This window comes from Oreochromis niloticus, linkage group LG22 (genome assembly GCF_001858045.2).
Source record: "Oreochromis niloticus isolate F11D_XX linkage group LG22, O_niloticus_UMD_NMBU, whole genome shotgun sequence".
NCBI classification, from domain to species: Eukaryota; Metazoa; Chordata; class Actinopteri; order Cichliformes; family Cichlidae; genus Oreochromis; species Oreochromis niloticus.
The window spans coordinates 31,083,623-31,099,241 of NC_031985.2; the positions used below are offsets into that span (position 1 = coordinate 31,083,623).

Here is a 15,619-nt window from a genome sequence, read left to right on the forward strand (position 1 = left end):
TAGCATTTTTTTTAAGTATCTTTGGGAGTAGTTCTCCAGACTTTTTGAAGGACAGTCAAAGCTTTTGTTCTATTCTCTGTCAGGATGATCCCACATTGCTTCATAACATTGAATTTTTGGCTCTCAGGGAGCCAATCCATGACTGAAAGTGTTCTATTGTGTTAGTTCTTCTACCAGGAATGATTTTACTGTATTGGCACTTTGATTATGATCATTGTAATGCTCTAAAATGAAGCTGTGGCCAATCAGACACCTTCTAGATGCTACCGAATGGTGGATCAAAATCAGAGAGTACATTTCCATCTTTTCCATCATCAACCAAAAGATCCCTAACACAACTGTCAGCCCCAAACCATGACAAAGCCTCCATCATGTTCTACAGATGGTTGCAGCAACAGACTGTTGTACCTCTCTCCTGACCTCCTCTTTACATGTTGATACACCAAATACAGCTGAAGAGCCAGCTGTAAACTCTCAGGCATCTCAGGTCCTGTGTCAGGTCTGTGCTGGATTTTATCCTGTTTCTTAAGGATGTGACTTTCAGATACTGTTCATCTACTGATCTGTGGTCTGTCATGTGTAGACACAACACTGGTTAGGTGCCTTTAGGTGGCATTAGGTGCCATTTTATCCTAGAATGAATCATACGTCAGGGTTATGTGGCTCAACAAACAAGAGAAAGCATTCCTGTGAAAATGATCGAGTGTAAGGACTTGCAGTCAATGTCTAAAGAAAAACTTTGAACACCTTCAGAAAGCCTGGAGAACTATTGCTCAAGACCACTTTAAAAATTTACAATAAAGTCTTGCTCCTTGGAAGGAGAGCATAAAGAGTTGAAGGTGGACTCGAGACTTTTGCACAGCACTGTATCGTACGTGTTCGGGGTGTGAAATGTGCACCTTGTACCACTCCTGCAACTCGTGGTCGGAGAACTCGGTATTCTCACGGAGATCCTGCAACACCTCTGGCCGCAGTTTGCTGTTCTGTTTCCCCATGGCAACGGGATGGGACTTTGGGTTTCCTTGACAACAACAGCGACTATAGCACTAGCCAGGCTGCTTTTCACACCTGTCAATCAGAGATAAGGAAACAGTAGGTCAGCAACAATTAAGAAGAGAGGAGGGTGAACTCGAGTGACAATTGAGAAGTGCAAACAGTGCAACGTCACCAAAGCTGCTCGGCAACAGATGAAAAAAACAAAAACAAAACATATGAGGGATTAGAAGGGAGGGTTCGCAGAGCTACAATTAAAACCAGCAGCTGCTTTCTACTTGAACAAATAAAATGATCGGGAAAACCATGAAACAGTAACATAGACGCTTCCAAACAGACAGCACAGCTTTGCAACTCACACAAAGTCTTTTAATGGAATCAAAGCAAGCCTTGTGACGGTACTGTTACCCAGTCCCTTTGACACGAGATGTTACGCAAGTCTTTAAACTGCCGCATCACAGTCGCAAAACGTTAAATAATCCTGAGCGCGCCCCGGTGACGTCAACGCTAGCCCACTGATCACATTTTTATGGGATTATTTAGCCAGCTGCGTGTCTGTGTGTCAAATCAGCCGTGTGGTGTGTGCCTTCAGATCTCCTAATCTTCATGTCAGATCAACCTGCTGCACAAAATGCGATTTGAATAATTCAACTAAACAATAAAACCATTACTATGAAAAGGAAAACATAACTTATTTAAAATCAATACCTATTAATAATGTAATGAAGGTACTTTGGAGGCAATTTGTAGATTGCAATAGTGGTTAAAGATTAAATACATAGAGTAGGAGATTTTAACAGTAGGAAAAAAAACTAAATATACCTTAAATTGCCACCAATTAGGGTTGAAATGCAGTGATTGCCTCATTTAAAATAATGTCTTTGTGGTATTTCTTGTGGTAGAGCTTTCTATACATACGTTCATATAGTTCTGCACTGTAACATCTTTCAGTAAAAGAAAAGTCCAACAAACTTGTGCTTGTTAACTTTGTGTCCTTACTTGGACCACTAATTAGCTTGTGCTCAGCCATCAAAGTGTTTGCTTCTGTGTGTGTGGCAATGCAAATTAAAATTACAGTATCAGTCGGGCTTGAACACCTCCAACGAGACGCTTCCTGACCTCCACTTTCTCCTCAGTCGAGCTCGGTAATTACACCGTCGGCTTTTCGTGTACGTGCCCAAAGAAGCGAGAACAAGCGCGGGCCTGTTTGTGTTTACTCGACCTCTACAAAGTCAAAGCGAGCTGGTGGGGCATTTGAGGTGGACGGCGTGGGCGCTGCAGGTGTTTATCACTGACTGGCGAGAGCTGCACCATCGCAGGAGCGAAACCCACGCACTCAACCATCTCTTTACTCGGCTAATAAAATTAGACTCATATTAAGTCCCTCATTCTGAAGGCTTTACTGTAAACGCTTGAGCACTGACAGTAATTCTTGTAGTCAGTCCCCAGCCTGCTGACGCTGGAACTGCAACCATCACTTATGAGTCCTTCCTGTTTGGGGTCTGGGGAAAGTTGCAGAGGGAGGACTGGGATGTGATGGAGGTTGGGATCGTGTTGTCACCAACAAAGTGCATTATGGGTGCATAAAGAGTTATCTCATTATGGGACCATTGTTCATGCAAATCCAAGTTGAGAAAAGCATATACAGAGACTGAAGCTGCTTTTGGGTCATCAGAATGGTGAACTGCTGTGACACAGCCGTGTTCTACAGAGTGGAGGAAGAGTTTTGCTCTGGTCATGAAGCCGACAATGTACGGCTCCGGTAGCAGTTTGAAGACTTTGTAGGGATTTTGCTATGTGGCAGTCCTGCCTGGGTGCTGTCGTTGCACTTCAGTTACACATCTACAGTATGTGGTTACAAAAATATTAGTTAATAATAATAATAAAAAATTTATATTTTATTGAATTGGAAAAAGACAAAACATATTGAGTAAATACCTGTTGATGTCTATCTTTACTTAGGTTTTGCGCGAACACCAACATAGTGGCAACTACCCAGAATGCATTGTGATTATCGACCATTTGCCAGCTGCCACAAAAATGCAGTTTACTTTCACACAGTATGCTTTGTATTATTTCCCTAAAAGATATAAGAAAATGTCGTTTGCCATCCCTGGACGACAGTACACCTCCCATTTAGAGGTGAACCCAGGCAGATGACAATGAGGCGCAGCGCCAATGTTTCCCGTCAAGTTCAAACCATTTTCAGACGGAGCTGCTTTGATTCTGAACGAACTAGGGCGTCAGGTTTTGGAGTTTATTTTAGAAACACCTGAGGACCAATGCTTTCTTTTTGTTTTTTCCTAGAAGAGCTTGTTCCTTTTTGTTCACAAATTCAAAGTTTGGCCAGGAAAATTTCAAGTCCACAATGTTTTTAAATAGTTTGAGTGATCACATTTTCAACACACAAACCTCTGAGTTTTTACTCTCAGCAGAGTTCGGTTTGTCTTAAACATCATGTGCAATCCAACCACAAAGACAGACATAAATCCATTTCTCCTCAAGAAGTAACTGAGTGGTGGTGCCTGCAGCGCTGAAGGCTATATGTGAAATGAGTAGGTAGTCGCTGTAAACCAGTAATTTACGTTTTAGCTGAACAGACTGAGTGCACCGTTGTGCCTTGGATGAGCATTTGGAAAACACACACCTGTCACGCACTCACTGATGCACACACTTTCTAGTTCCTGTAACGATTAATAATTCCTTCCCACGCTGCCCAAATGTGAAATTTAATTGTTGAGACAAAGGTGATTAAATAACAGCAACAAAGGTTTCCTGATGACAAACAGAAACAGTCAACCTCTGCTTCAATTAGCCACGAGGGTCGCTTCCACATGATGTCTCTGTGGAACACTGCAGATGATTTGGGCTGATATCCAAACAACACGAACAGAAAGTGAGTGAGTTTGTGAAGACCTGCTAAAATGTTCACATCAGAATTTTTGAGGACCTTTTGAGGACTGTTCTGTGAACAGATCATGGGATTTTCCTCTTCTCAGTGAGGTCCAGTGTATTTATTGTTGGTGGAAAAGCTCAGAATGGGAACCACAGCTGCATCCTAAGAGCAAGCTCACCCAGCTTTTGAAGTAACTGACTTAAAAAAAACAAAAAAACAAACAGTTACCCTATGAGGTCTTTACTTTAGGCATGTGTTCTTCGTAGTCACGCTCAAGGCCTTTACACACCGGACACAGAAAATATTTTGTGTGTTAAAGAAAAGTTGGGGCCTCATATTATATGTTACAAGTTCACATATGAAAAAATCTGGAATGTCATGGCGCTTTTTTGCAATCCGCTCGGCTTTTAGATCTGAGTCTTCACAACAAAACGAATACGATTGTTAATCACTGTGTATTAAACACAACGGTGATCTTTACAATCATATTGTATTATTATTTCATCGAGACCTTCCCTAAAACTGAAACAAAAATGGCTACCGCTACGAGTCAGTCAGATCCTGTCCTAAAGACTCAATAATGCAAAGTGATAGGCTGACTGCCAGTACTCTACGCTACAACTGCACAACAAAACCTATTCCAGCACACTGACCCTTTCTGTGAACTCACAACTCTCTTCTTTCCCCCTAGAATTGTGTTCTTTAACCAAGCTGTGATCCACAACAACTCTGTGTGCATGTCAGTCGGTCAAAGAAGCCACAGCCACAGTTATTTTAATCCCAATCTAACTCCCAATCCCTACTGTCCCTTTATTGCTTATCCTTCCATCCTGAAACATGAAAAAAACATTAATCCATCTCCCCAGTTTAAGTGCCCACTGCTTGTTAGTTGCTGTTGTCAGGCCCCGTCATAAGTCCATACGCACACATACACAAACCCTGTGAACATCTGTTTCAGAGCTGCTAAGCGGGTCACTGACTTCTACCCTGATGATCTTCGCATGGAGAAAAGAGAGAAAGGCAGGCGAAGAAGAGAGACAAAGCTACACAGACAAATGGCTTCAGAACAAAGCAGGATCACAGAGAGAAAGGGAAAAGAGGTGACAGAAAGTCAGATCTGTGGATTTAGAGGTGCTACCTAACTGTTTTTTCCCCAAGTACCTTCCTGAAAATCCAAAAACACCATTTCAGAGCACTGCAGTCTGACACTCTCACTAATTAAAAAGAAATGTGGTATTTTTGAGTAAACACAAAGCGATTCACTCATTATACGTCCCTTTGTAGCTGATGTATGGTTCATAGTAGCCCCTCCTGTTTAGGTAACAGTCTAATGACTTTACTAAGTTTTCATATACACACCCTGATAACTTCACATCAACTAATGGCCCTTTTCTTTAAAAGCTTGGTACTTAGTTTGTTTTAGAGTGAGTCTGATCGAGGTATCAGCAAAACGTACAGTTCAAAGCTAGCTAGCTAGCTTGGCTCAAGAGCTGGAGGTGGGGGATACAGACTAACCAAACCATTCAAATCCCATCGAACAAAGTTATGTCAACACGTTAGCTGCCTTGCTAATGTTAGCGACATAAATTGCAGTATTAATGAATCACATAACTGGGTTTTTCAGTGTTACTTATGCTTGTTAAATTAATATTTAGTTAGCTGCTGATGCTAAAGCTCTATTTATTGTTGTTGTTTGCTTTCATGTAATTGGAAAACTAATATGATAAGAGTTTTTTTTTCATAGCATTCACGATTTCAGCCATTTATGTAACACATGTAGAAAAAATTTCTCCTCTTGGCCCTGCAGATGGTCCATCCTTCAAGCTCGGGTCTGCCACCAGAGCCCTGGGAGCTTGAGGGTCTTGCACAGTATCTTAGCTGTTCCCAGGACTGCGTTCTTCTGGACAGAGATACCGGATGTTCTTCCTGGGATCTGCTGGAGCCACTCGGCTAGCTTGGGAGTCACTGCACCGAGTGCTCCGATTACCACTGGGACCATTGTTACCTTCACCCTCCACATCTTCTTGAGCTCTTCTCTGAGCCCTTGGTACTTCTCCAGCTTCTCTTGTTCCTTCTTCCTGATGTTGCTGTCATAATATGCCGGCCACTTGGTTATAGCGTTCCATGAATGCCCTACCTGCTAGCATCTTACACCCTGCTATTATGTGCTAGATACATTTTATATAGATAGATAGATACAATTATATTACCCAGAAAACCCATCAGAAGTACCTTAGAGCACATCAGTTGATTCTACAAGTAATTTAGTTCTTCTAGTTGTGTAAGCTGCTCCTTAAGGAGGATTGAAGCAGGTTTCATTGCAGGTTTTACAGACCGTTCAGTAAAATCCTCCCACACCAGGCTGAAATTATTTCTCTGGGCGCCCATGTGAAATAAAAAGTATTAAAACTATATTGACTAACTGTGGTCAGGGACGCACTGCCATTATAAAAGAAGAGGACGACATTGGCTGGCCAATATCAGGTTTTTAATAAAAGGCTTTTACAGAACATCTGCCCAACTTTAGCAGCAATAAATTGAAAGAGAGAGTAGTGAGGTAGAAAAGTTTGAGATGGAGAGGTGGAAATGGGAAAAGAGGCAGGAAGAATGAAAAAAAAAAGGCAAGCTAGAGAGCTAGAGATAAGTCCAAAGTTCAATTTAACATTTCAGAGAGTTGGTCTCTTTCTCGACTGTTTAATATGCTTTTACGATGAGAAAATGTCGCCTTCATATCGCCTGCCAGCAGCTCAGTCATTAGGGAGGAAAAGGGATAGAGAGAGGGAGGGAAAAAAAGCAAGGGGACTGGAGAGAAGACAGACAAGAGGGGTGGGGGTGGGGGGATGCTGAAGTGGTATACGGTACTTGAATAAAGCACACCAAGCTGGTGCCATGTGAAAAGAGCGACAGATCAAAAAAACTGACAGGCACCATTGATTTTTTTTAAATTATTCTTCACTCGAGTGTTTTCAGTCTGCCGTCTCCCGTTGCTTCTTCTCAAAGAGCCAAAGAGCAGCAATCTGAGAGGCCACCTGAGATGCTGGGCAGCTTATACCTTTCTTTTCCTCCCCGTCCTGCTCTTCATGCTTTTATCTTCCTCGCAATTTTCCGTAATTTCTGCCCAACAATTTCCTTTTCTTCTATTGGAGCAGCCCTCCTGGTGCTTCTCCCTGTCACTCTGGGGATAAGCGATAGCCTGGCGTGGTCTCACAGTGATTGTTCTCACAAAAGAATTTGAGTCTTATTTTTTGACACCTTTTTCTCACTTTTGATGATAAATGTATTTGTGCACTGTGTAGGTGACAAATTAGAAAATGGTAACATAGTAAAAGATTGAAAGATATTTGCATCCTAACTGCTCTCTTTTTAGGGATCGTTGTTTGGTCCTCTCCTGTTCACCCTTTACGTACCCTTGCAGTTTCTAAAGCTTAAATGATACGTTTATATTTTTATATTTACTGCCATGAATCTGTGTAGAGTCTACAACGAAGCCTTTGCAAGTGGTCAGCACCTTTGAGGTGTTAGCTTACACCTCAAAGGTTCCAGCATAAGGTTTCAGAAATATTTTACACAGAAGTATAAATCAGTTGTATGTAATGGGCTCATACTTTAATTTACAAAATGAACATCATGTTGTATTCAACGAGATTTAAAACTAGCAGCCAAGCCTACAAATGTATTATAGTGATTATTACAGCATTTACTGAGCTCACAGATCCAGCGCAGGGCTGTTTTCTCATATAATTCTATACAAATGCACCTCTTTTTGGAACCGGAGGAGTCGTCCCCTACTGTACATTAGAAAGAATGCAGATTGAAAAAATGAAAACGCACCTTAAGACTCTCAAACCTACAAAGAGTGAAGCCGGTTTTCACAGATTTTTGACAGACTTATTTCCAAATGACTGTAAGTTTTGGAGGAATAGATTATTTGGAAATAAAATTATTTGTGAACACGTAGAAACAAAAAGATTTGTGATCGACGAGTTATCAGATCAGAACTGCTGGGTCATTGTGTCATTGGCTGCAACTTGCAAATCTTATTCCTGAAACTTACTTCTGAATTTCACTCTTCCTTTATTGCTTCTGAAATCGTATCTCCGTCATGACATCCAGTCGCTGCCAGAATTCTTCATGGTTTATCCTCTAAAGGGCAAAATAATTCATGAATGCAAATCTTTTTTTGCAGCATCCCTGAAGGCACCAATGAGGAAAGTCAATTTTAGACCTCGTTTAAAAAACGAATATATTCACATATGAATATATTCAACAGCGCACTTATGGTGAACTAAAGCATTGAGCAGAGTTTTGAGGATAATGAAATACTGATACAATGGGATGAGATTTTTGGCAACTTTAAAGCTACTAACTATTAATAATAAAAAAAAAAGTTGGTACCTAATGCTATCAACAGAATGCAAAGTGGTGGTATGATAGATGCAGTAATGTAAGATTAAAAGAATAACTGATCATGCCGAGTACGATTGAACTGGGACCATTTCTTTTGAAAGGCTAAGATCAAAGGTCTTAATGCTAATGGTTGCTACGTAGCAAAAGCGGTAAAACACTGTCCCCTGATTGTGAACATTTTAATTACATTTTACAAACGGTGATGACATTAAACACCTTTTATAAATGGTTACAAATGCCTTTGAAGCAAATGGTAACATTAGCACTCCATTGCTAGCATTAGTTAGCTTGTTTGCTGAAAGTAATGAGGGAATGTTCAGATCTTTAGCGACGAAAGTCTGTGCTAAAAGTTTACTAGTTATTTACTTTGTCTGCTTTTTGAATTGGGGTTTATAAGACTTATAAACTTATAGAGACGTATAAGACTAACCCCCCCCCCCCCCAAACACGTGATGTTATGGGACTAAATCAGACAGAAACTGGAAGATGCTAAAAAGCTCAGTACAACTTAGGGGGAATGTTGATTCAGGAACAATTCATTAGTATTTCACAAAAATGAACCAACAAAGAGCTTTTCTTGTGTAAATAATAGATATGATCATGGCCCTTTAAGAATAATTCTCCCATCAACCCCATCCTTCCTTTCCTGAACCTGCTCCATATTGTGCCTTGTCACTGCCTGCCTGGCAGAGGCAGCTGATCAATACAAATCAGTTCGTCAAGTCTCCAAATTCTTGTGCTTCCATCTTAAGAAGCGGTGGGAAAAAATAGATATAAAGAAGCAGAGGCAGAGGACAGGAAGAAGGATTGTTGAAGAAACAGAGAGTTACTGAAAGAAAAGACATTAATGGAGTGGTTAAAAATAAGAATGAGGACTGGTCCTCAGTGTGGAGCTCTTTGCTGCTGCAGAGAGAGTTTTCAGAGCAGGACTAAATGCTGATAATAACTTGCTATCAAAGAGGGAACACACACATTACTGAGTAGTCACAGATATGTGAACACACACACAGACACACACACACACAATGCAATACAGTATGATCTAAAACCGTTCCTCCTTCATTCAAAATGACTAATGTATAAAACGATAAGAAGAGAGCGGGGTATGATGAAGTAACATCTAAGGTCACATAAGTGCAGCAGGCTAAGGCTTAAAAGGCTTATGTGGCATTCACCTCTCTGAGAGACGGAGAGAAAAACAGAGAGATGAAGAGGAGAGTTTAGGGGTAAATCAGGGACGCCTTTTTTGATGGAGCTTTTCACATGATTGAAATAGCTGCTAATCATACTTCAGATATTATTGCAATCGATTCAGAGAACTACAAACTGTTTATTTTATCTTTCCTATTTGTTCAATATGTATTCTGTTTATGAACATGATCAATGGATATCTATTTATTCTGTTTGCACCAAGGTCGCAGTGTCCCACTCCGGTTTGTGGTAGGGCTTTTTTTTTATGGAAAATTTGCCCATTTGAGATGGGAAAAGCTTATGACATACAAGTATGAGCCTTTACTTAAAATATAACGTTTTTTCTAAAAATGTGCTGGCTTAGCATGAGGCTCACAATCATCCTAGCTCTAACCACAGACACTTATATGTCAAGAGGTTAATGCTGCAATTAATAGTGAAGCTAAACATTTCAAGGATGCTATAAATTACAGTCGAATGATATTCCATTTACTGTCATGCAAACTCACAAAAGCAGTAAATCCCCACTGTGAATTCGAAAGGTCAAACTGAAAACCTATACTCAGTGACTGATCGTGAATTATGATTATAGTCGCTTTGCTTTTATGACCAAGAAGACAGAAAAAGAATGAATGTGATTAATGGTTTCAAATGTCTTTGTTACTGGTTTTTGACATGGTCCATAAAGCAATTCTCAAATTTAACTTGATATTTAGTGTTTCTTAGTTTTAGACTAGCGGTCAGTCTAATATTTTTTCCTTGTTTAGCTGAGTAAGAAGCTCACCAGTTACAAGCAATCTTCTGTTTGGTGCAATCCCACTCTCTACGTCAGATTCACCTACAAAACAAAAACTACTCGGGAGTAAGGACCACTGCGAAGAGACCAAGATGTTGACCCAGACTCCAAACTCCTTGAATCCCAAAGGGATCTTCAACAAAATCTTCAGAATGAACTGGGATCGGTCCAGTGCATGGAGGCATATCCCTGGAAACAGGGTCTACTCTGTTATACCAAAACTATTAATGTAACACAATTATGCATTACTGGCCTTACTGGCCTTTTGAAAATTGCATCTTTTTACAGGGAATTTTTGCAAGTTAAAAATCTAATTTAGATGAAAAACAAAGAAATTATGGCACAGCCTCCACCACAAGATGCTGGATCTGTAGACACAGGCAGCTGCAGAGAACAGTTAATGATCTTGTCAAAGGATGGAAATCTTGTTGTGACTTTGACATTTTTCAGATATAGTGTTGAGGACCAAAGGTCCTTTTTCCATTGTCTCGGCTCCATCTGAACTAAACAGCGAGTAAGTTTGGGGTTTTGAGAAGGATGAATGAGCACTGCTTTAATTGAAAAGGGTCCTCTTGGGGAAAACCTTGTAGTGCAAATATATGGAAAAAATAATCATTTTAACTGGATTCTCTTCTCTTAAAAGTCAACATCTTAATAAATTGAAGTCTAATTAATCATCCAACCCCAGTGCACCAAAATGTAAGGATCTATTGCCAACATCCCAGTGCCATGCTAAAACAGCTAAAAGTGGTTTCGACGTCTACACACCATTAAGGCAGGTGGTATTAATGCTGCGATACCACCAGCATTCCTTCTTCATCGGCCCAATTGTAGACCTCTTTTCAAAAACTCAGACCTCCATCTGGGAGGAGGCTGACCTCATTTATAACACATCCATCAGAGGGCAATGCTATTTCCATCTAGGTCACAAAGACAGGAAATAATGTCCTGCATCCAGGAGTACAAATCTCAATTTCATGACTGAAAGCATTGAGCAGTCCCCCTCCCCCACAACTTATCTATTTCCTTGGGTCGCCAACAGATCGGCAGAATACAGATTGGCTCTCTGTTAGCGAATCTGTTTAACCCTTGGAGGTCTAAGTGATTGTTGATGATAACCCTAAACTTAAATCTATGCTAGCAGACACAAAATAATCATTCAAACTGAGAGAAATCAAACTCTGGAAAGCAGTGATAGTGGTTTGTATAGAGTTACTGGAGACTCAATAAAGATCTGTATCCAGCCATGAACACTTTGTTTAATGGGAACAGGAATGGTTCAAAATGAAATTACTGTCCGTACCACCAACTGCTCTAGTTTTTGACTGACATGTGGGAAAAAGGTTTACCTCCATGACTTAAATACCTTTACCCCTTTGTGCTTGAAGTCGTCATCAGCAACACCATCAACCCTATCCCCAAACTCCAACCCCAACCCTAACCCTTTGTTTTAGGGGTAAGTAAAAGTACTTTTATTGGAAAAACATCAAAATCCCAGTAAGAATGTTTACTACTTTCTCCTGACTGCCAAGAACCAGAAGAAAGAGCTTTTAAAAACAACAAAATTACATATTCTGGTAGCACAGGGTTAGTGCAGGGTCACCATAAATGATCATTTAGACCTCAGAGGGTTTGTGTATGATAAAAAATAGGGAAAAAAAAGATGCACATGCCCAAATATGTCAGCACACAGGAATGTACCCATATTCTTTAATTTTTGCTCATAGGAAAGATATATGAGCCAGCCGGTCCCACATGAGAAGAGAAGATATTCATTTATATAATATTTATGTAATATTTTTCTAGAAGCCAGACTGGTGGAAAGCCTACTCACAGCAGTTCCTTATAAAATATTGACACTGGGAAGCTCATCTTCACAGTCACTAAGGCAAAATTCACCATGTAGCCAGCATGCATTTGTTAACTACTTCATCCTGCTCCCCTCACACATGCATGGGGCAGAACTGCAGAGAAATTCTGCGTTGAGCGACTGCAAACGCACACAACCGCTGCGTCCAAGGCAAAAGCAATTGTGTGCTGTAACTACACACTTTTTGTTATGAATTTTTAGGCTGAAACAGAATCTGAACAGTATACCTTTGGTAATGCACTTCGTGCTGTTTACACTAACCATTTCATGTATGGAAACAGAGCAGGGAGAGTGTTCATAAACGGGAAGGTGTGGGCAGCTATTACAGCCTTATTTTTTGATTTCATTGCAGCTAATGGCGAAAACACATCAGTGCGCCGTAAACATGTTCAGACAGAAAACGAAGCATTTGGCTGACTGCACGAACACTCTGAGCTGTTGCTTTGAGGAAGACTTGTGTGCTAGCCAGCATACGGCTCAGGTCAGCTCTGCATCTGTCTGCACATTCACAGCACGGGAGGGTGTTCTAGCTAGCTTCCCAACTGAAGCGCACCATGTGCTTGTGTGGGAAGGGCCAGGTTTGAGGAGACTGCGAGCAGGGTGTCGGCACAGTTGGCGCATCAAAGGGAGCCGAGCTTTTTCCTTTCGATGATTAGACCATATGTGAGACCGAGAGACATTATGACTGAAGAATGTTTGCGAGGTTAGGTTTCGCTCTGTAAAGGTAGCAGATTAAGAGGAGGAAAAGAAAGAGCAAAAGAGGAGCAATAAAAAAAGACTACACAAAACAAGTGGAACACTGATGGATAATTAATGTGACTTTTTCCTCTTCCTTCCTCCCTCCCCCCCTTCTCTCGCCGTCTGTTTTTGTCTCAGTATCTGCTCTATGCACCGCTCTGACCTTTAGCGAGTGTGTAATTCTAGCACAGGGCCTGAGCATAATAATATATGAAAATCCATAGGGTCTGCTGCTCATTGTGCAAACCCAAGACAGGAGGCAGGCTGCTGACAGGCTGAATCGTGGCCCTCCACTAAGACAGCCTATTATATCACCAGGAATCTAGCTCCCATGGGGAAGGAGGGGTGAGGGTTGGTGATACAGCCGCAAGTTTGCTCATCTTCCTCCTGGAGACAACTTGACCTCGGCAGCTGAGCCTGGCAAGTCTGTAAGACAATATTAGGCAATAAGGTTTTCCATTGTCAGACATACAGCTTCCACCAAGAAAAAACCAATATGAAAACCCGCCCAGAAAACTACCAGCCACTATCATGGGTTTTCAGACAGTTAGGAAACCTTTCACAGCTTTTTTAAACCAACGTTCTGAGGTAAATATCATGTCTGATCAACATTTCCAACACACAGACTTTATTTGCCCTGGTATATTAACCAACCACAATTGATTTTCTAGAGGACAGTCCCTGGCTTTTTGGAAGTTCAGTTGCTGCTAACCAGCTAGCGCTCGCCCTTCCTTTCTTGTGTTTTCCTGCTGGCAGGGCAGGTAGATCAGTTTTGTAGTAATCTTAAATATCATTCAGCTGTTCCTCCAGTGAGTCTCTTATCCTGTGGTTTTTAACTTGCCCCCTGGTGTGTCTCCATTGTTATGCCATGAAAAGTAAAACAGAGCTATCCATACTGGACTTGGGGCTAATAAATCTCCAACTAATTTTCACTGAAATGCAGAAAAGAAAGACAACTTCAGAAACTCTCGAGCCCTCACACAGATTATTTAATTCAATTCAATTACATTTTATTTATACAGCGCCAAATCATAGCAACAGTGGCCGTTTATATTGTAAGGTAGACCCTACATTAATACATACAGAGAACCCAACAATCATATGACCCCCTATGAGCAAGCGCCTTTTAACAGGAAGAAACCTCCAGCAGAACCAGGCTCAGAGACAGGCAGCTATCTGCCACGACCAGTTGGGGTGATTATTAGATTATTATTAGATTATGAAAATAAGAAAATTGGCTACAACTGCATTAGCATTAGCAAGAGCACGCTAGAAACAAGTAAGCTTGAACTAATCAATACCATGTTTACTATCAAACAGACCTATCACAATCGTTAAGGTGTGCGATGCTATGTTGTGTAGTTGTCAGATATATGTCAGGCTACATTGTAGGGTGCTGGGCTACACCAGCTACAGCATGAATTAAACACAGTGTTTTAAATCAAGAAGGAGAACTGGTTCATGTCCTACTGAGTTTAAACAGCAAAAAGCATAAATACTACTATTACTGGCTACAGTCCATGCCTGTGGAGCCAATCGACATGATGAGAAACTTGCTGAGGGATTGTCAATAATATTAATCTGTTACTTTGTCTCAAAGTACTCGGTTATTAAGGTATTTGCAGATGTACATCTTGTCTGTCTCCTTTCATGTGCAGATGTATATATACCAAAGCCCTAGCAGAGATAGAATCTAATTCTATGCATGGGTAATAATTCAAAATAATTACCCATCAGACTGAGCTGCACCACTCATTTAACCTGATGTCCTTTAACTCATCATAATCTGAGCCATTTAGTCTCACGCTAACATGCTAGTATAGCAGCCACACAGCTATCAGGGCATGGTAATCCTCCTGTGGATGGACTAAGGATTATAGGCAGATTATTGGAGCAGTTCTCACCAATGATACCACATGTAGGAAAATATTAGTGTACATGAAGTAGAGGTGGAAATTATGGTCATTTAAGATTAATAACCATTAATATCTGAATCCTTGTTTGCAACAGTCTACAAGTTGTGTTCCTGATCTTTAGGGTTTGTTCTGTTCAGTTCAATTTCTAACAGCTTTAATTTAAAGTGAGAAAGTTCTTGTTTTTTTCCCTCACTGGTACAAACCAGCTTATTTAGAAAAAAACCAAACAATGTCACCAATCCCTATCTGAATCTGATGCAGATGTTTGTTACTGATGATTTTTAATAAACTGAACCTCAGGATGTGCCGATGGACGATGATGTTGGGGATTGATCAGCAGTGATTAATATGAGGTTCACTATAATTTCATGTCGCATCTCCACATATACCGATCACTTGCAGCACAGGCATGTCTGGGCATACACAGGCACCTGCACACAAGGTCGTGCCTACACTTCTGCATACTTTGAAATAAACATGTGTGTGTGAGTGGCTTCATCGATCAGTACATCATTATCAACCTATGGTAGACCTACAGGCTTAAGGTCAAAAAGTAAAGAGCTAGCAAATGTTATCACTTAATACTCTTTTTGTGTCTGGCTCATATCCATCCTCTTATGTTAATCTTCCTTCCTTGTTTTGTTTTGTTTTTGCGTTTGGGCCCCACACTATGCACCATAGAGGATGGATATTACTACACTCTCACATTAACATCCTGCTGCCCGGTCAGCGACACTATCAGTCATTGGCAATGCAGCAACCACAGGATGACTGGACAACGGAGCAAACTGTCCAGCTAGTTTATAGCATTC

General features: G+C 40.8%; 1 protein-coding gene across 1 annotated transcript in view; it reads right to left on the reverse strand.

The window, feature by feature from the left end:
- Positions 1–15,619, reverse strand: part of LOC100690456 (hippocalcin-like protein 1) — a 47,087-nt gene that overhangs the window by 13,501 nt on the left and 17,967 nt on the right. Inside the window, exon 2 of the mRNA XM_003443762.5 lies at positions 900–1,068. Within this exon, the coding sequence (XP_003443810.1) occupies positions 900–995 (96 nt within the window). The 5' untranslated portion in view covers positions 996–1,068. The remainder of the gene's footprint in view (positions 1–899; positions 1,069–15,619) is intronic.